Here is a 22468-nt window from a genome sequence, read left to right on the forward strand (position 1 = left end):
CTCCTTCTAAATACTATAAGATTGTAAGTAACGGCTTTTGCCTTACAGCCTGTGTTACAGATTATAAGACTTCCCTTTTTAGGACCCAAGGAGAGGTGAGGATGAGAGGCCAAGGAAAGGATGGGACTTCTTTGTGCTAACTGCTGCTCATCACCAGTGGGGACTGATGAATGCCTCTGAGTCAACAAAATCTCCAGTGTTGAAACAAAAGATGCTCACTCTGCATATTTCAGCAGTCTGGGCCAGTCCCCATGGAGAGAAAGGAGTTTACATTCAGTCTGCTCTTGGACCCCAGAGGACATATCAAAAGCTATTACATTTCTAAGACCATCTATCTGACTCTCCCATCTCTCTCCCCTGCCCTGCTAATATCTGAGACTCTTTGGAAATTAAAATTCAATCCGTTGCAAAGAAAAAAACCAACTCATCTGGGCTTGTGCTGTGTAAGAGTTAAAAATACAGAGAGATTTTACAGCCACTGGCCTGCAAAGGGGCATTATAGCTGTACCGTCATGAACTCCACATTGGATGTCAATGTTTTGTTTTGTTTTTTTCTAATTTTCTATTTATTATTGCTATTCAGTCACAGGAAAGATTAACACCTCTCCAAGAAATTTATTTTAGCATATGCCATATGTTGATACAATCGACATAATAATTTTATATGAAGAGAATCCATTGCAGAAGTAACGAAGGAGTTGCCCTTACAAGAAAATAAAGGAAAGGCAATAAAGAAATTCTTTCATATAAAGACTTCTGATGTGTATCATTTTTTCAAAATATAAAACCTTAATATTAGAATAAAAAAGAGCATCAAAGATTAGGAAATGTTCCATGCAGATGCTTGGCATATGTGGTATGTGTATGGGTTGAGTTGTAATAAAAATACTTATGTATTAACAGTCAATTCTTATACAGAGCCAGAAACAGAAATTTTCAATCAAGCATGACTGGACTGACATTTTCTGTCTTCAATTACATGATGAATTACAACTGTATGGCAGTCACTTCTGGCCGGCAGTGTCATGATAAATGCTTCGTAAGATATAATATTTCTCCTTGTTCACTTGCAAAACATGGGTGCCTTCTTAAAATGTTCTACAGGTTCTGATGTTCTGCACTATCTGATGTGATTCCTGGCAGGGGAGGGTGGAGAAGTCCTTGGTGCCTCCTGAGCTCCCTTGCTCTGGAGCATTTCTTAGGACCCTTTTCATGGGAGGGTGGCAGTGAGGCTCTTCAGCAATATAGCAGCCGCTTCTGGGCTGACACAGGTGCCTAAGTATCAGATCACTGCAGATTCCTTGCCTTCCTGAATTCTGGCTGGGATGTGGACTCCATCACCCTCTCACCTACAGAAACACGCTGTAACTGACTCCACCACGCTAATGGAGGACCAGTGCCTAAGTGGCAACTGCATCTTAACAGAGTGATGCGTTTTGCATAAAGGTGACTCAAGGTTACATATGCAGTGGGCACATGGGAACATGTTCCACAGAGGGAACGGCAAGGTAGAGGAGAAGCAATGGATTTTCAAGGCAGACATAGCTGGTTTCAACTTCTAGAGCCTTCACTAACTAGTTCTGACAAGTTACATTAACTTCTTAGAGACTAAGTGTTTTTGAAAAAAAAAAAAAAAGTTATTTTAAAAGGATGAAAAGAATGCTTCCCTTGTAGGTTGTTCCAAGCATCAGAAAAGTCATATTTAAAATACTTAGTATAAAAGAGGTGGTGCTGGTGGTAAAGAACCCACCTGCCAATGTAGGAGACGTGAGAGACACGGGTTCAATCCTTGAGTGGGGAAGATCCCTGGAGGAGGAAATGGCAACTGACTCCAGTATTCTTGCCTGGGAAATTCCATGGACAGAGGAGCCTGGCGGGCTACAGTCCATGGAGTCACAGTCAGAAAGGACTGAAGCAACTTAACAAGCAGTATAAAAAAGTTCATCACATTGTAACTTCCTGGTGGCTCAGTTGGCAAAAAATCTTCCTGCAATACAGGAGACCCAGATTTGATCCCTGGATCAGGAAGATCCCCTGGAGAAGGAAATGGCAACCCACTCCAGTATTTTTGCATGGAAAATCCTACGGACAGAGAAGCCTGGCAGGCTACCATCCATGAGGTTGCAAAGAGTTGGACACAACTAAGCACCCATGCATTCCAGTACAAAAGAGTTTATCAAATTGTAACTATTGCTGGCGGTAGTAGCATGATTATTATAGTTCGCTTTTAATTTAAAAGAAAGGTAACAGAGTTTGCATCAGCACTGGAAAATAATGGACCCTTTAGCATCAGTTCTTTGTTTTCTATGAAGAAATCCATATATGAGAAAATAAACCTTGCAACCTCATTGCCATAAAGTACCCCACCGTGAACACGAGTGGCAGTGAGCGACAACGCGGGACAAGAGACCTACCTTAGCAACCACATGTATCACTTAAGGTCTCCAAGCAGCACTTCCCTCACCCCGTAAACTGGGGATTACCTCTCTGATCACCTCACAGGGTCATTTGAAGATCAGAGGTGAGCATCTGTGAAAATCACTGATAACCCCTGAAGCACTGGGCAAATGGAAGCAAGGTCTTTGGGTACAGCCCCATTTTTTTTCCTGCTGGTCAAGGTGTGTGCAAACATCCCATCCATCCCCATGGATACGAGAAGGAAGCCATCTGGGGAGAGGTCAAACCCTGACAACCAGCAGCTCCTGCTGACCCTGAGTCTCCGTGTCAAAACTGCCTAATTCTCTACGCTGGCTGCACATCACAGTCAGCAGACCGCTGCTGGTGACCACAAAACGCTCCGCCACACCTCACCCACAGAGACTCTGACATCATTATTCTAGGACAGGGCGTGGATGCTTTTTCCTTTTTTTAACAGCTCTTCAGGTGGCTCAGAAGGGCAGACAGAGGGGAGAACCACTCGCCTGGAGCAGCGGTTCTCAACTGGGGGTGATTTCATGCCCCCAGGCGACAGTTTGCAATATCTGGAGTCACTTGTGGTTTTATATGTATACACATATGCGGAGCTTCCCTGGTGGGTCAGTGGTAAAGAATCTGCTTGCCATACAGGAGGCGCAGGTTTGATCCCTGGGTTGGGAAGATCCCCTGGAGAAGGAAACGGCAACCCAATCTAGTATTCTTGCCTGGGAAATGCCATAGACAGAGGAGCCTGGTGGGCTACAGTCCAGGGGGTCGCAAAGAGTTGGGCATGACTTAGAGACTAAACAACAACAATACATACACTTGTACAGAGAATGAGCTAGGTATGTGTGCGTGTGTGTGTGTGTGTGTGTGTGTGTGTGTGTATTTATGTGTATATATCCAGCCCATGCCTGACCCTGCAACTTGCCCTCCATTCCTAGTAGATATAACAGTTGACTTCAGGATTTCTCCTACTCATTCCTGTTGTATTTTCCACAATCTGAAGATTATATTTTCAAGTGTGTGGGTTAAACTGAAGCTCCAGTACTTTGGTCAGCTCAAGTGAAGAGCAGACTCATTGGACCCTGATGCTGGGAAAGATTGAAGGCAAAAGAAGAAGGGGGCAGCAGAGGATGAGATGGTATGAGAGCATCACCAACAGAATGGACACGAATTTAAGCAAACTCCAGGAGACAGTGAAGGACAGGGGAGCCTGGAGGGCTGCAGTCCATGGGGTCACAAAGAGTTGGACATGACTCAGCAACTGAACAACAATGACAAATGTGGGCTTACATTGGACTTTTTCTAGTTCATTAAAGTTTTCCATGGTAGGGACAAATATAGGGGAATCCATATAAATTAATAAATATCACATTTTTATTCCAAAAATTAGTAAACCATTAGTTAGCAAACATCTTTTATTTAGATCTCAAGGAGTGTGCTTATAACTGTGGAGGGGAAGAAAAGCCCTTCAAATCTTTGAAGGAATCATGGCCAAAGATGTTCTGCAAGCAGTGTAGACAGAATGTACTGAGACATCTTTGCTACAACAAAAGTTCAAACAGATTGGAAGCTGAACATCATCTGTTGGAGATGGATCACAAGAACAAAGTGATTATTAATTGATTACTTACTGTGTGCAGACTCTGAGCTGGACAGTTAACACAGTGGCATGGTAAGTCACTTCAGTCATGTCCAATTCTTTGTGACCCTGTGGACTGTAGCCCCCCAGGTTCCTCTGCCCGTGGGATTCTCCAGGCAAGAATACTGGAGTGGGTTGTCACACCCTCCTCCAGGGGATCTTCCTGACCCAGGGACTGAACCCGAGTCTCTTATGTCCCCTGCATTGGCAGGCAGGCTCTTTACCACTCTCAACCAATTCTCCCAACAGCCCTGAGAGCTAAGGATTCCTCTTATTCCCCCTCCCCTCCCCCCACCTCCCTCCCCTTCCTCTCTTCCTCTTTCTCTCCTCCTCCTCTTTCCCCTTCTCCTCCTCCTATTTCTTCTCCCTCTTTCTTTACACAATGCTATTTACTCCATGTAAAAGTAAAACACACACAGAGAGAACTCCAAATAGCTTTGATTCAATCTTGATTAAAATCAGAGTAGAAATCCAGGATCTGTAAATTTGAACAAGTGGTTAATAATTAGCAGTTGTTGACACAAGTGCTTTCAGACTGAGGTAGGCTCTATCCTTTGATGTAGGACTTAGTTGAAAGGCACACACACACATGCACACACACAAAATAGCAGAGACAAGTGGGAAAAGTGCCTCACTCAAAGCTAAATCCATACTTAACATGTAGCCGACATCATGAAGATGAAGATTTTGTTTCAAGACATTCTCTTTGCAAGGGTTTTCTTAACCCCAATGGTTAACTGTGAAATTACGATGCTGATTTGGGGGTTGGTTGATTAGCTGGTGGGTTGGTTGGTTTTAGAGGAAATTGTTTTGCTTCAATGTATGTTTGTTACAGAAAACTGAATTTACTCACTAGCTTTGTAATAGTCAACCCTCTGACTATGAATTCACTGATCTTATTATAATAAACACAACCAGCTGTGTAAAAATGTAAACCTCTTGAAGTTGAGAGAGCTTGTCTTCTTTGCATAAGTCATCTGTTTTCTTCCTTGAATAAATTAAATAAGAAAAAATGATGCTTATAGCAGAAATATTTTAAAGCTCCACATAAAAATCTCAATTTTTCAAAACACTCAAACAGCTTCTACTATTTCCTCTACATAATAGTCCAGGAATTTCATATTTCCCCTTGGACTAATCCAATAACCTTCAGGCAGCTCTCCCATCTGGCAATTCATTCTTCATCAGTGTGAGGATTTTGCTAGTTGCTAAATATATCTCCTCCCATTAGACATTCCAGAACTGGGGAAATAGCCACAGAGCGGATTTAGGGACCTACCAGGCCCACTGTGAGATGGACCTGAGCCAAAACTCCATTAGACCACCTGACTTCCATTGTTCCTAGTCTGACTGATAGACCACTGTGATGTTCTGAATCTCCTGGAATTAGTGTCAGTCCAGATCCCGTAATCCTCAAAAGGTCTGATTATTTCCTTTTCCCCAGTGCACAATCACCCTGGTAGAAAGCCAAAAGTCCCCTGGGAGAAACTGGGAGAAAGATTAACCAGTATAAATTTTGGGCAAGGGTACTGTGATCCTTTCCTTAAGGAGACCCAGCCTCCCCTTCATTCATGGGTTTGGGGCTTATCAACTGGCTCAAACCTGGGAAATGATTGAGGAACTGTGACTGTTTGTTGAGACAGGTTAGACTTTTGCTCCCTTGACCTGGAATCTTTCTGTTTACACAGATCAAACGAGAATTTAGTAAGCTTCCTATGTATTCCACTTCCAGGAATACCTCAGTCTCTAAGAGTCAGGCTATTCCGGTCACTCTCTTGACTCTGTGGTCCATTACAGTAATCACCCCCACCTTGACTTTGGAGGTTAAGTGCTGCCACTTGACCCCTGCCACCCAGGGTCCAATTACTCCTCCTGCACTTAGGTTTCTCACTGCAGTGGCGGAAGTCCCCACTGTGAGGTCCAGCTTGCATTTACGAGTGATCACAGAGGACTTCCCTGATGGTCCCATGGATAAGAATCCACCTGCCAATGCAGGGGACATAGGTTCGATCCCGGGTCTGGGAAGATTCCACATGCCACAGAACAACTTAGTCCATGCTCCACAACTACTGAATCCACATGCTACAACTACTGTAGCCCCTGCCGCCAGAGCCCGTGCTCCGCAACAAGAGATGCCACCACAGTGAGAAGCCCACGCACCAAAAGGAAGAGCAGCCCCCACTCCCCGCCACTAGAGAAGGCCAGCACACAGCAACAAAGGCCCAGCACAACCGAAAATTAAAAACTAAAGCTTAAAAAAAGATTGCTTATCTTATCAAAAAAAAAAATAAGAGTGATCATAAAGCTCTTCAAGGATGTTAGGAGGTGGCCTCACAAATTTGTTTCTCACAGTCACAGTGAAAGATACATGGAGGACCCTCCCAAGACATAGGTTTTAAATGACAAATCCACTCTGACGTTCCAATCTCCTTAAGCCTTTGAATCTCTTCCTCTACATGGAACCTAGGCAGGTCTGGCATTCAAGTTCATACACTGTGGGCCAACATCTGGTCCACATTTTAGCCACCCAACTAACCAAACTGTTAGAGCCTTTTTTAACTCCTCGATCTTCAATATTAAATGTTGAATTTCTGTTAAGCGGGTCCATATCAATTAATGTGGCCCGATTCAATTTTATTTTCCTTCTCCATTACCCCACACCCTTAATATCCATTCCCACACATGTTTCCTGAACTTCTGTGTAAATTAGAAAAGCAAGTAGTTCTTTTGCAGTGTAACAGACCTCCTCATAGGCTTCCCAGGTAGCTCAGTGGTAAAGAACTTGCCTGCCAACATAGAGACACAGGTTCGATCCCTGGCTCAGGAAAATTCCCTGGAAAAGGAAATGGCAAGCCACTCCAGTATTCTTGCCTGGGGAATCCCATGAGCAGAGGACCCTGGCAGGGTACAGTCCATGAGGTCACAAAGGGTCAGGACACGATTGAGCATGCATGCAATGCAAAGACTTCTTCATGGGTCTCACTTTGACCCTCACTTTCAGGGACCTGCAGCAACTTGAGTCTAGTTATACAAGTCCAGAGGAAGAGGGCCGGGGTGAGGTCCTCAGGAGAATCAACAATATTTTGCAAGGCAACTGCCATAAAGGAGGCAATTACAGCTTCCTCCTCAAAGCAGGGTTAACACGGGTGGAGAGGCTGCTTCTACTGGCAAAGAAGACTCGTCAAAATTTAGGAGTTCAGTGCCCTCAGCTTCATCAGGGTCTTCCCATACATCCCCATGCCAACTTCCAGGATCTCATTTCTTGCCTATCAACAGAAGACATTCTGTGAGGCTGGGAATTCAACCCTGCACTTGTAATTTAGTTACTTAGAGGATGAGATTCTGGGTTTGATTGTCAGCAGTCTCAGGAGATAAACATCTCCTTCAGGGCAGACACAGAAGATTTGGAGTCACTTATGTAGTGCCTGGGGCTGGGAATTCAAGCCCTGAGTTCATTCATTTCTTTTCCCACTTTGTCAATGACATTAGGAGCAACCAGCCAATCTCACACTCATTAATTTGACAAAAATGTTAGTCTAACAAAAATGGTCACCCAGATCCTTGTCTCTTTTAAGTATCTGAATAGGAGTATCCAATTAAATTTTTGTATATCCTTGTGTCCACATCATGTTGTGAATACAGAAGTGCTCTCTTTGCTATAGGAAACAGAGTCAATGGTGTCTTTCAATCTAACCAAATTAGAGGACTGATTCCAGAAGCTCCAGAATCAATTCAGTAAACATCCTTAAGATTCTTTTCCCCTAGAAGCACGCCCCGGACCAAAATCACTGAAGTAAAGTCATTATCTTACACCAGCTTATCACTCCCTTCCTCAAAGTCATTTAATAACTCTCCATTAAAAGTTCTTCCATTGCCTGTGCAATCAAGCCCACACATGGCAAGCAGTGTAGACTCTGTCAAGGGAGCCCTTAGCTTTCTTTCTATTCTGAAGAATACCATGATCTAAAAAGTCATAAAAACAACTGATACAATCAAACACAAAAAGATTATATGAAAACTCCTAGTGGTGGACTTCACCATCATGAGTATTTGTTTCCATGATACTAAGTAAGTATTTATTGAGCACATATTGTGTGCCAGGCTCTGGGGTATAGGTGGCCCCTCCTTTCAGGAACTGACACTCTGAATTCAGGGCTCAAGACAAAGTGGCTCATAAATCAAGTGTTCTGCCCTGATGCTCACTGTGAATTTGCATATAAAACAATTAAAGGATAATCTTTCATGACAGTAGAGTAATACATCCATCTCTGAGCCGCTATGAAATTCAGTGCACAATTTGTTCTAATGAATCCACTCCATCTGACATTGCTCCATGTCCTCCCTTAGCTCATATAGACATCAAGCCCCAGGGGTCCCCTGTTAGGTTCTAAATCACTGTCTGAAGCCGTAGGACTCTCTGAGCCTTCCCACTGCTGATGGCGAGAAAACCTAACAGCCAATAAAATACCCACAGAGCACCTAGATCCTTTCAGGAAACCCAAATTTGAAGGCAAAAATGGAACTCTGGCCTAAAACCAGAGCTCTCTTTCTTCTGATCAGCATGAAGGTGGGAATCACCCACAGTTCCAGCTTAAGGAGTAGTTCTACAATTATGGGAAAACCTTAGTGGTAATTTACCAAAGGCAGGCAGAGAAGGATGCTGTTGGTTTGTTTCATGTGTCATGAACAGTAAGTACTGTCCTAGCTATAAGGAAATAAGGATTAGAGATGCCAACAATTCGATGTCATTTGAAAAAGCAAATGTCATGCCAGATAGTCCTTAACTTCTTCAAGTCATTTTAAATTATTTTTTTCCTATATATAACCAGAAAATACATAAATAGTAACTAAAAGGGATTAAAAAGAAGTATAGATTCATTCATCAAACACCTAAAATCATGGAAGTCTTTAAGAGGAAGACTTCAAAATCAGCACAAGAATACACGACCACTGAACAGAAGAGCAGATGTAAAAACAGGCCACTTAACTCTGCAACCTGCCAACCTCAGGTTCTATCCCTTACACTGTCTGTTTCCTTCACATCTGAGTAAAAAGGATAACACTGAACATTGCATTGCATAATTGCATAGTGCTGTTTGGTATTCTATGTTTCTTGTGTCAACTTTATTTTCATCATTACAGCAAAACTCTCTGAGTGCTGGGACCTGCCTGCCTTGCATCGCCACGAGGGAATACTACATGGAAATGTTCAGTAATCTTTCTAAAAATAAGAATAATGAATTTAACTAACAGATGAATGCATTCTTCTTGTCTTAAAGGGGACTAGCTCCTTCATAAGAGAAAGGGCTGAAGAAAAACAAATACTATATATTAACACACATTTATACGGAAACTAGAAAGACGGTACTGACGAACCTCTTTGCAGGGCAGCCATGGAGACGCAGACATAGAGAACAGACTTGTGGACATGGCAGGTGGGGGCAGGAAGGAGAGGGAGGGAGGCACGGAGAGATTACCATGGAAACATATACACTACCATATGTAAAATAGATAGCCAGTAGGAATTTGCTTATGACTCAGGGAACTCAAACTGGGGCTCTGTGACAACCTAGAGGGGTGGGATGGGATGGGAGGGAGGTCAAGAGGGAGGGGACGCCTGTACACCTATGGCTGATCCATGTGACTGTATGGCAGAAACCAACACAATATTGTAATTATCCTTCAATTCAAAATAAATTTAAAAAAAGAAACAACTGCTGAAACTGTAAAAAAAGAAAAGAAAAAGAAACAGGGCTGAGCCTTGAATGCTAACGTTTTTCACGGGGCTTTTTCTTCCCCAAATGAGACAGTTTTAGATGTGACCCACTAAAATACAACCCTTGAAGGAAGCAAACTTTCATCTTTCTAAAAGCTCAGCAAAGTGGCACAGCAGCCCCTAGATATTTTTGTTACCTGGTCTGGGGGTGTTTCTTTTATCTTCTGAATGGATTCATCCGTTTCCAGGAAGAAAAATAACAAAATAGTTCACAATTTGAGGTCTGAATTTGGGAATGGGAGGAGTTCTCCCTCTGAATTCTTTCCCTGGAACATTAACTAGGGTCAGGTCTAGAGGCATCACTTTCAGTGTCTTTTTTTCTTTTTCTTTTTGGCAGAACTACATGGCTTGAGAGATTTCAGTTCCCACACCAGGGATTGAACTCGGGCCAGGGCAGTGAAACTACTGAATCCTAACCACTAGACCACAGGCAACTCCTCCAGTTTCTTTTTAAAATAACAAGAGTTAAGAGAAGGAGAACACAGCTCACAGACTGATACAAAATATTTGCAAAAGACATCTGATAAAAGACCATTATCCAAAAACTACAAATAACTCTTAAAACTCAACAGTAAGAAAGTAAAAAACCTAATTTAACAACTCCAGTATTCTTGCTTAGAGAATTCCATGGACAGAGGAGCCTGGCGGATTACAGTCCATGGGGTCACACAGAGTCGGACACAACTGATCGACTTTCACTTTCACTTTCAAAGACCTTAGTAGACACTTCACCAAAGCAGGTGTGCTTGTTCAGTCGCCAAGTCGTGTCTGACTCTTTTGTGAGCCCCATGGACTGTGTAGCCCACCAGGTTCCTCTGTACCATGGGATTTCCCAGACAAGAATACCGGAGAGGGTTGCCATTTCCTCTTCCAGGGGATCTTCTCAACCCAGGGACTGAACCCATGTCTCCTTCATTGGTAGGCCGGTTCTTTACCGCTGAGCCATCAGGGAAGCCATACAGAAGGTATACAGAAAGCAGATAAGTATATGGAATGATGCTCCACATCATAGGTCATCAGAGTAATGCAAGTTAAAACAGCAAGATACCATATCACACCTGTTAGAAGGACTAAATCCAGAACACTGAAGACATCATATACTGGTGAGGATGTGGAGCAACAGAAACTTTTACACACGCTGCTGGGAATGCAAAATGGTGCAGTCCCTTTACGAGACAGTTTGGCAGTCTCTTACAAAACCAAACTTGTTCTTCCCATACAATCCAGCAATCACACGCCTTGCTACCCAAAGGAGCCAAAAACTAACTATCCATACAAAAACCTGCACGTGGACATTTATAGCAGCTTTATTCACAATCGTCAAAACTTGGAAGCAACCAAGATGCCCTTTGGTAGGCGAATGGATAAATAAACTGTGGCATATACAAATAATGGAATATTATTCAACCCTAGAGGGGCATGTGCTATCAATCCATGCAAAGACAGGGAGGAAACTTATGCATATTACTGAGCAAAAGAAGCCAATTTGAAATGGCTGCATACTATATGAGTCCAACTGTATGAAATTCTGGAAAAGGCAAAACCTTATGAAGACAGTAAAAAAAAAAAAAAAATCAGCGGTTTCCAGAAATTGGGGAAGAGGGAAGGGATGGAATAGATGGAACACGAAGAATTTTTAAGGCAGTAAAAATACTCTGTAAGACACTATAATGACGGATATGTATTATTATACATTTTTCTAGCGCATTGAATGTATCACACCAAGATTACACTCTAAGGTATTAATCAAAATAAACTATGGACTTTGGGTGATTAAGATGTGTCAGTGTAGGTTCATCAGTTATAACAATGTACACTCTGGAAGAGGATGTGGATAATAGGAGGAAACTATACGTGTGTAGGGGCAAGGACATAAGCTAAATCTCTACATAACTTCTCAATTTGTCTGTGAATCTAAAATTCCTCTAAAAAATTGTCTGATAAGAAAACACTAGGAAGCGGAAAGAAAGAACTAGCTTAACACCTGAAAGAAAAGGTCTTTTCACCAGCCTAGGTAGGGAAGCTTGACCTTAAAAGCCTACTATAAATAATTTTGGGTGAAAGGAATGTTTAATGTCACCTGAGAAAATTGCGTCGTGAATTTGAGTGAGTCACCATGATCAAGCCATCAACTTAGTAACGACAGCAACCTCAACAGGGACTGCCTTGGTGGTCCACTGGGTAAGACTGCACTCCCAATGAAGGGGGCCTGGGTTTGATTCCTGGTAGGAGAACGAGACCTCACATGCCACAGCTAAAGATCCCACATGCCACCAGGAAGATGGAAGATCCCGTGGCTGCAAAGAAAATCCCTCAAGTCTCAGCTATGACCCAGAGCAGTCCAAATAAATAATAAATAAACCCCACGGACAGAGGAGCCTGGCAGGCTATAGTCCATGGGGTCACAAAGAGTTGGACACAACTGAGCGACTAAGCACAATTATTTCTTAGAATGTGTTGATTTAAAAAAAAAAAAAGAAATAAACAACTTTAGCAATAATAATTAAAATATCTGAGCACCTATGATGGGCAGCCACTGTCTCAGGCAAGTTAAATGCATTAAACTCATTTAGTCCTCAAAAAGTCTATGAAGCAAGACATCCTTAGGGGCTCTATTTTGCAGAGAAGGAAACTGAACGCAGAGAAGCTAATAATTCCCAAAGTCACTCTCCTAAGAATTGGAGGAGGCAGGGTCCACTTGGCTGCAGGATCCAGGCTGTTCCGTGATCTCAGTGCAACTGTGCTCAGTCGCTCAGTCTTGTCTGACTCCTTGTGACCCCATGGACTGTAGCCCACCAGGCTCCTCTGTCCATGGGATTTCCCAGGCAAGAGTACTGGAGTGGGTTGCCATTTCCTTCTCCAGGGGATCTTTCCAGCCCAGGGATTGAACCCATGTCTCCTGCGTCTCCTGCATTGGCAGGCAGATTCTTTACCACTGAGCCACCAGGGAACTGTAACTCACTATAAATGCTGCAGGGAGACGGTAATAATACAAAGTAACAAGAACTATGTATGGATGTGAGAGCTGGACTGTGAAGAAAGCTGAGCACAGAAGAATTGATGCTTTTGAACTGTGGTGTTGGAGAAGACTCCTGAGAGTCCCTTGGACTGCAAGGAGATCCAACCAGTCCATCCTAAAGGAGATCAGTCCTGGGTGTTCATTGGAAGGACTGATGCTGAAGCTGAAACTCCAGTACTTTGGCCACCTGATATGAAGAGTTGACTCACTGGAAAAGACCCTGATGCTGGGAGGAGAAGGGGATGACAGAGGATGAGATGGCTGGATGGCATCACCAACTTGATAGACATGGGTTTGAGTAAGCTCCGGGAGTTGGTGATGGACAGGGAGGCCTGGCTTGCTGCAATTCATGGGGTCGCAAAGAGTCAGACACAACTGAGCGACTGAATTGAACTGAACTGAACAAGAACTAACAGTAGTTTAGTGGGCATGGACCTTACCAGCTTTATCGCATATAATCCTCACAACAGATATATCATTACCCTATTCCATATATAGGAAAACTGATCATTAAAGAAGTGATGACTTGCCCAAGGTCACTTGCCAAGAAAGATAAATGACAAAGCCAGTTGCCAAAACCTTGTTGACGGACACCAGTGTCCACACTGGCAGCCTTCCCCCACACCATGCTACCTCTCTGTTGGAAGCAATTCATGGTATTCAGGTACCCTATGGGGTGCCTGATAACTAGAGAGAAGTCTGCCCCACGGCATGACCTCCTTCCTAAAGACTATGCATGAAAGAAAGGCTGTATGGTGTAGCAGAATGAGCAGACCCTAAAATCAGAAAGACCTGGGTTGAAATTCCAGCTCCAGCAATTACTATGTGCCATCGAATACAGCTCGCTGAGTCTGCTCCCTGATATGTACAAATGGGATAAAAATGCCTATAAGCACCGTGGTGACTATGAAGCTAACATGAGACAACGCGTGGAGAAGCCAGCCTGATGAGACTCTCCAGTCACCCACCCCGCTGCATCCATTAAGGGGGCCCCAAAAGTGCATTTGGGAGTCCATCTCTGTCAGGGGTCTGCCTGACCCTCTTGGACTGAGTCATAGCATCTTTATCATAAACACTGAAAGCAAAACTTCACAAGCGTGGGTCCTCCAGATTGGGACTGTGTTTTTTCAATTCCCAGCATTTGCCCCGGGAGCTGGCTCTTAATGAGGTTGTCGGGTACCAGGCTAGTGGAGAGACCAAGAGGGCATGAAATCATTACCGACACACCAATTTGAGCTAATAGGAATCTAGGGTTTCAGTTGAGAATACCACAAAACAAAATAATGGTCTTGGAAATGTTTAGATCAACAGGCAACCGTTTCACTTGGTCAGGGGGTTGGGATTCATTTTGTTTTTGCCCTTTTAAAAAAGTCCATTGAAACTTGAAGAGACAGCAGAATTTTGCTGATGAAAATAATAATAATTTTTTATTATTTTAAAATAATTAAAAAAAAAAACCTCTGGGTGACATCTTGCTTCTTGAGTCATTTCTTTTGTTTGTATGAACTTGGTCTCTTTTGGTTCCCTGATAGCCATATATCACAGAGATCTCATAATTTTAAAGGTCCCTTTAACTTTAATTAAACAGGAGTAAATAAAAAACGTGGGTGTGTGTGTTTTATTTCATTTAGTGTAACTCGTTCCATCCATGTTGTAGCTTGTGTTAGAATTTACTTCTTTAAGGTTGATTTTTTTTTACATTTATATTCATTAGGGATATTGGCCTCTATGCTTCTTTTTTTAAAAATTTTATTGAAGTATAGCTGATTTACAATGTTGTGTAAATTTCTTCTATTCAGCAAAGTGATTCAAATATATAGGTCTCTCTATATATATAGATAGGTGTTTTTTCATATTATTTTCCATTATAGCTTATCACAGAATATTGAATATAGTTCCCTGTTTGACCTTACTGCGTATCCATCCTATATATAACAGTTTGCCTCTGCTAATCCCAGACTCCCATTTCTTCCCTCCCCTACCCCCACTTCCCTTTGGCAACCACAAATCTATTTACTACATCTGTGAGTCTATAAAACCATTTTTAAAAGCCTCCAGGGACAGTTCTTTATGCAGATATTTTCTCCATTTTATATCCTAGTCCTATTTATTGTGGCTGTAAATCAGGGGCCAATGAACTAAAACCCACAGGCTACATTCAGCCTGCTACATTTTTTCTAAATAAAGTTTTATTGGAACACAGTTATGCCCATTTGTTTGCATATTGTCTATGGCTTCTTTTGTGCTAGAGGCAGAGTTGAGTAGTAGCCACAGAGACCATCTAGACCTGTAGAGAAAATGTTTGTCAATCCCTGCTCTAAAGCAGGCAGTGGGGCCAGAATGACTCAAAATGTTTGAAAGCATGCATCCCTACCATAATCAAATAATTCTCTGTTAATGCCTGTTTGTCCTACTTTATATAAGTTCTTTGAGAGGCAAGGACATCTACCTTGTTCAATATTTTTCCTCCAGTGCTGGAGCAGAAAGACTAAAACATGGTACACAAACAAGAAATATCTGTTGAAGTAATGAACTGGATGGATTTTGAGTTCCTGAGGGTCATAAGTATTAAAGTGTCTCGGTCTTGAGTAAGAACCTGACTCACGGTAAGCTCTCTGAAACTGTACGTTTGCTCAAGAATCAATTGTATCTGTAAACTGGAGATAATCAATAGTACTTAACTCATGAGGTTGTGAATTTAGAGAATGAATATGTTTTGCAGGACATTTAATGTCCAAGACAAGCCCTGTCTATATTTTGATGAATCTCTTCTATGCCACACTATTTAAGCCCACACTCTCTCTAACTTCACAAAATTCTCTGTGCCTCAAGCCCTGATAACTGAAGTCTGGCTCTGATGGTGCTAGTCTCATCAAGGATTTGCCAAGCTCCCATCCTCCATCCCACGGACTCCATCTGTGCTTCACAGTGTGGCTCCCAACAGCCTGCAGGGGCTCTGCGGGTGGCTCAGCCCAGCATTTATCGCCAAGACACACGGGCATTCAGCCCACTAACTCTTATATACAAGAGAAACCAGGAGCGGATGCTAATGGATTCTGGAAAGTCACAGAGAGGAGGATTAAGTGGAAGAAACACACACACAAAAAAAAACAAATTTGTTATTTGGATACGAAAGAGATTTAATATGAAGAAGAGAGAAATCAGACTCTTGGGGCGGAGGAAAAGGAAGCATAACCTTTAAAATTTGTGAATCCCTATTTGTATGACTGTAACTTATATAATACTGTACATCAGCCATACTTCAATTTTTTTTTAAAAAAAGACTTGGAAAAAAGAACTAAAGTCTTGAGAGTCAGACAGTTCTCAGTAGGAACCTAAGCTCCAGTATCTATCAGCTTTGTAAACCTGTGCCTATTAAATTCTCTGAGATAAAAATGGATGTAACATGATAGTGCTGCAAGGACATTATGGTAGATTTAAGACACCTAAGAGTGACAGGTGCTATACAAATTATACCGCTCTTTCCCACTTCAGATTTTCACGCCACAAAGAGAATGAGCTCTGAAAATTTCTACTTACCAAGCATTCCTTTCTTGGAACTAGAGAGACACATGTCCTTCTCGGCACTGGGCAGGGCAAAACTCACCACGAACACTTCCACCCCGTCAGCCATCAGGGCCAAACCCAAAACAAAAAAGAGGGTCCACTGGAAGCGTCCATGGCCACACTCATCAATGATGGTCTCGTACTGGTGCGCCAGCTGCTCCTCGTCTTCCATCCGCTCGGCCAGCAGGTCTGCCTGGCCCCGAAGACCATCTGCCCTGGAGGGCGCCGTCTTGGCCTGCTTGGCCTTGACGTCATCCGGGTGAGGGATGCCCTGGTACTCGCCTTCGTAGATCTCGTCTTCCTCATCGTGGCCTTCCGTAACGTCGCTCTGGGCATCCTCGTCTGGATTGGACTCATTGCCACGATAGTAGCCATCAGTGGGGGCATAGCCCTCATAGTTGTCCTGATATTTGTAGTCATCCATTCCTCAGTTCTGGGACTGCCTGCTTGCCTCTTGAGCTATATTCCTTTCACTGTGACAGAGGTTTGGGCTGTTTCAATAACCATCATCCATGCTAGGTACAGAGGTTTAAATGTAGATTTCTTGGGTGAAAGTGACACCCTTTGTCTTTTGCATTCAGGGGCTATTGGAAGTCTTTGGAAAGTTTCAAAGTCTGGCCTGGTCTCCTTCAGCAATCCAAAGTTGGTGTGTTGAACGTTGATTAGAAATGGGTCCAGCTGTTCTCCTTGACAAGGAGCCCACAGCACTTGGCAGCTTGCTGACTGGCCTGATTTGTTCTGCTACTGAAGGTTATGCTCTGGAGTGAAAAAAGAAAACACTGTTATGAAATGTAGAAATTCTGGCAAATTACTCTCAGAACTGAACAAATACATTTATTAGTGCCAAGGCTTCATGTGTAAGGTGGAGGACAACTGGATTAGACATCAGATTCATATCAAATGAATGAGCCTCAAATCAGTGAGAAAGATCAGTGGTCAGAGAGCCCTTGGAAGCATTGATTAACCCATGAAAGGAGTCAAGTCTTATATTAATACAAGAATGAAATGTAAAGTGGGCAAGAGGTTTTTCAATACAAGATGATTTTGTGTTATGGATTTTCTGTTAGAATTAATCAAGCTTTTGGCAACAGGGCAGGTTTATTACAGCTCAGCTTCTGTTATGAGAAGACCAGCTTTTCTAACTGTCAAGAAGTGTCTGTGCAATTTTATACCTAGAAATGTATGGCTAAGAAATATCTAGGACCATTTTTCCCACGGCTCAGCTCACTTTTGATACTCAGCATTGTGGTTCCAGGGCTACTCTGATGTCATTGCTCTTGCCTTAAATAGGTAAGAACAGTTGCTGAAGACCTAGAGTCAGAGAGCTTGTGTCTGAAATTCGATCCTGCTGTGTAGTGGCTGTGTGATCATGCACATGTTTCTGAGCCTCGATTTTCTCATCTGTAAACTGGAGATAATCAATAGTACTTAACTCATGAGGTTGTGCTTAAAGTGCTCAGGATAGTGTCAGACTCGCTTGGTAAGCACTCTTTAAGCCTTTTTAAAACTTTTTATTTCACACTGGAGTATAGCCGATTAACAATATTATAGTTTCAGGTGGACAGGAAAGAGACTCATCCATATACACAAATGCATCCATTCTCCCCCAGACTCCCCTCCCGTCCAGGCTGCCACATAACATTGAGCAGGTTTCCCTGTGCTAGACAGTAGGACTTTGTTGGTTATCCATTTCTAATAGATCAACACTGTTTAAACCTTGATGTTATTTTGCTCTTTTTTCTTCCTAGCTCCAGTTCTGGGAACCAGGACCCGGGATTGTCAGACCCAAGACCTTACCTTGTTTCCCAATTCCAATCACTGGGTCCATCTGTTGATTTCCACGCCCAGCAGTGAAATATTATTGCGTGCATGTACGCATGCTCCATCGCTCAATTATGCCTGACTCTTTGCAACCCCATGGACTGTAGCCTGCCAGGCTCCTCTACCCGTGGAATTCTCAAGACAACAATACCGGAGTGGGTAATCATTCCCTTCTCCAGGGTATCTTCTCCACCCAGGGATGAACCAGGTCTCCCACGGTGCAGGCAGATTCTTCACCATTTGAACCACCAGCGAAGTCCAGCAGACCCTGTCCTAATCACGTCTATATAACCCCAGTGCTCACTAAGTCTGGAACCACCATTTAACGATGTACCCTGGGCACCAGAAATTGTGCTAAATGTACCACATCCTTTATCCCTAATTCCTACAACGATGAGAAAGAGAAGAAAACTGTGTCTGTATCTTTATCTTACAGATAAATAAATTTGTATTAGACCATGCCAGACTGAACCATGTCAAATTAATATTCTAAATCTGTTTTTATTATATCTGTTTAGGACCACAGGAGGAATATAAATCACATGTAAACAGCATGAGAGCTTAGCAGAGTGCTATAAAAAATGGAGAGAGGATGCCAACTGCCTGAGATCTGGTGTGCTATTTTCATCCTGGGGGTTCTGCAAAAATGTCATGAACCAAAAATGATAGATATGCAATTCCAAAAGCACGTGTGGGAAATACCACTCGGGGCAAAGGTCCTGGGACTCACTTTGTGGAAAGAGGCAGATCTTTGTCAAAATGAATTCTGCTCATCATATCCAGTTAAATGGACCGCTGTGAATGTCGGGTGTCGTGGAGTCGGGAAGACTTGCTGTCAAGTGTTGTGGGTTTTTCCCTCTTTCATTGAGAAATGCCAACTCATTTTTTCAGCAAAGTATTTTCTAGAGAATACAATAATTAATCGTTTTCTCTGTTATGGGTTGAGTTGGGAAAAAATGGTATACTGAAACCCTAACTTCCAGAACCTCATAATATGACCTTTTTAGGAACTACATCGTTACAGAGGTAATCAAGTTAAAATCAGGTCATTAGGGTGGCCAATAATCCAAGATGACTGGTGACCTTATTAAAGGGGGAAATCTAGATGTGGAGACAGACACGCATAGAGAAGATGCTGCAGACACAGGAAGGGTACCACTAACAAGACAAGGGATGCCTGAGGCCACCAGAAGGTAGGAGAAAGACATAGCTCACAGCCCTCGAAGGAACCAAGCCCCCTCATCAGGGCTGATTAAAACCAGCACCTTGATTTTGGATTTCTAGACTGTGGCACTTTGATACCATCAACTTCTTTGTTTAAGCCATTCAATGTATAGTACTTTGTTATGGCAACACCAGGAAATACATACATTCGAAAACATTAGCAAGTCTAGTGTTTATCAGCTAAACAATAATAATAAAGCAACCAGAAGAGCAGCTACTAAGATAAGCATGTAACCAGCAGTATCTCATTATCCTCACAGCCAATAAAGAAGCAGTGCTGTTCTCTCCATCTCACAGATGAAGACATGGAGGATGAAGAGGATTCAGAATGTGCCCAAAGTAACACAGGGGATCAATATCAGGGCTTGGATTTGAAGCCAGCCTCAAAGAGCATGTTAGGGATGATACACAGTGGAAGAGACCGGGGGTCCAAGGGACCAAGTCAAGGTCACACATGGAGTTGCCTGCAGAGCTAGGACTGACACTGACCTTCTGATTCCCAGGTTCAAGATTGTTTGCCCATTCTCAACAAACATTCCCCAGGATCCTTGGTGCTCAAGGCAGTGCATTAGGCAATGCACACGACTTGATCCCCACTCTCAAGAGGTCTACCCCTCATGAGACAGTCAAACAACACAAAGCATCATGCATCATAATGACAATCCTGATTATCAATAACATTATCTTTCACTTATGGGAGGCTTTGCGGCTTTGACCCAGGTACAGTGCTAAGTTTTGTAGTATCTTCCAACCAGGGCAAGAACCCTATGAAGCAGGGGCTGTTTTTACACTCAGTTTACAATAAATAAGACTGAGGCGGAAGAGGCTGGACAGATGACCATTGTCCCAGGTTGTCATTCTCTCAGGGGATTCAGAGAAGGGAGGGATCGCCATAGGCTGAGTTCTGCTGAAATCGCATCCTAGGGGTTGGGGGACTTCCGAGGGCTGCCAAGCGCTCAGGGAAGCAGACAACAGAGAGGAGGGCACTGCCGGCTGGAGGACAGGGCGAGGCAGGGGCGCAGAGCTAGGCATGGCTTCACTTGTTCGGGCAGCAATGAAGCTCTGCCCACACTGGAGGACCCAAAAGGGGGCATTCACGGGAGATAGACTGGGGAGGGAAATAGCAGCCAGTCTGAATGCCTGCTCAGGGACTGGGAATTATCCTTTGAGCAAAAGGAGCCTTGAAGGTGGTTGCTGAAGTAAGAGTGGTGTGTCATGTAGAGCGGGGACCTGGAAAGATGTTGCTGGGGGGGATGCAAGTCCTGATTTTTAAGGGAAAACCCAGAGACAACGAAACCAGGTAGAAGTTTTCATGTGTGTATGTGTGTGTGTGTGTGTGTGTGTGTGTGTGTGTGCGTGTGAATAGCTCAGGTTAGGCCTGGATAAAGGAGGTGGCCTTGAGACAGGAAGAGAAGAACAAACACAGGGAGACGTTCACAGGAGAACAAGTGATTGTATTTCCTGACAGGTGACAAGGAACAGCAAGGGCAACTGGGATGATGATGACTCTAGGGAGGCAAATTCTGGACTGGAAATCCTACAACTGCTGTGCAGTTAAGACAAGCAAAAATCTTCTTTCAGGCTGATCCGCCTTTTTGGAAGGTGAAGTGAAAGTCACTCAGTCATGTCTGACTCTTTACGACCCCATGAACTATACAGTCCATGGAATTCTCCAGGCAAGAATACTGGAGTGGGTAGCCATTCCCTTCTCTGGGGGATCTTCCCAAGCCAGGGATCAAACTCAGGTCTCCCACACTACAGTCAGATTTTTTTACCAGCTGAGCCACCAGGACGGTGGTAGGATATATACCAGGCTTCCCAGGCAGCACTAGTGGTAAAGAACCCACCTGCCAATGCAGGAGACACAAGAGATACAGGTTCGATCCCTGGGTTGGGAAGATCCCCTGGAAAAGGAAATAGCAACCCACTTCAGTATTCTTGCCTAGGAAATCGCATGGACAGAGCCTGGTGGGCTACAGTCCCGAGGGTCTCACAGAGTCAAACACAACTGAAGCGACTTAGCAAGCATGCATGCAGGATATATGTAGCAGAGTGGTTCAAGAGCACAGCCCAAGTGCCAAGGCCCCAGGTTCAGATCCTGACTCTGCCACCTCCTGCCACCTGTGTGCAATCTACTGGTCACTCTGTGCCTCAGGTTACTCCTCTGTAAAGTGGCCGCAATACTAGTACCCACACTGGGGATTTGAGAAGATAATTCATGAAGACTGCTTAGCACCGGGCCTGGCACAGATGTGATCAACATAAATTTGATTTTTTATTATCATTGTTGTTATGATTATTATCTGAGCACTGATAAGGAAAATGTAGCCAGGATGTCAGCTTCAGCTTTGCTGAGCTCCACTTGAGATCTGAGGCCCATCTGGACTGGGCTAGGGAACCAAGTACAGAGAAAAACAGACATTTAGTTATTCAAGAAAACCACTGCTTCTCAAAAACAGCCCAGCACAAATCTCTTAAGCATCCTCCTTTAACTCTTACATTCTATTAACCTCTGCATCTATGCCACCTGATTCTAAATTATCCTGTGGTAAACACTTGTTCATAATTAAACATCACAGAGAACAAAGCTAAAAATAATATTACAATCAAATGATATAATGCTTCCCAAAATGTGTTCTGTAGAACATTAGGCCTTTTAATATGCTCATTTAAAGGGGAAAAAGAATTTCAAGAGAAAATAAGTTTAGAAACATTGTGTATACTCTATTCACCGTTTTCTTTCAGAGACTAGTAATTCACGTGGCTATGTTAAAAGCTGTGAGAAGACCTGCATAAAAACCCATTTCACACCACAATGAGCTACCACCACACACGCATTAGAATTGCTCCAATCAACAGACAAATGACAGCAAGCCTTAGCTTGCATGTGTTGAACTAGAACTAGAACCCTCATACATTGCTGGTAGGAATGAAAAATGATTCAGCCACTTTGGAAAACAGATTGGCAGTTTCTTAAAATGTTCAACATATGCTTACCAAA

The 22468-nt window shown here is 43.1% G+C and overlaps 1 protein-coding gene across 3 annotated transcripts in view; it reads right to left on the reverse strand.

Annotated features, from left to right (window-relative positions):
- Nucleotides 1-22468, reverse strand: part of SV2B (synaptic vesicle glycoprotein 2B) — a 229594-nt gene that overhangs the window by 76057 nt on the left and 131069 nt on the right. For all 3 annotated transcript variants that reach the window (XM_061158634.1, XM_061158633.1, XM_061158635.1), the window contains exon 2: nucleotides 16396-17180. In XM_061158634.1, coding sequence (XP_061014617.1) covers nucleotides 16396-16846 — 451 coding nt within the window. In that variant the 5' untranslated portion in view covers nucleotides 16847-17180. The remainder of the gene's footprint in view (nucleotides 1-16395; nucleotides 17181-22468) is intronic.

Source organism: Dama dama, chromosome 13, assembly GCF_033118175.1.
Source record: "Dama dama isolate Ldn47 chromosome 13, ASM3311817v1, whole genome shotgun sequence".
NCBI classification, from domain to species: Eukaryota; Metazoa; Chordata; class Mammalia; order Artiodactyla; family Cervidae; genus Dama; species Dama dama.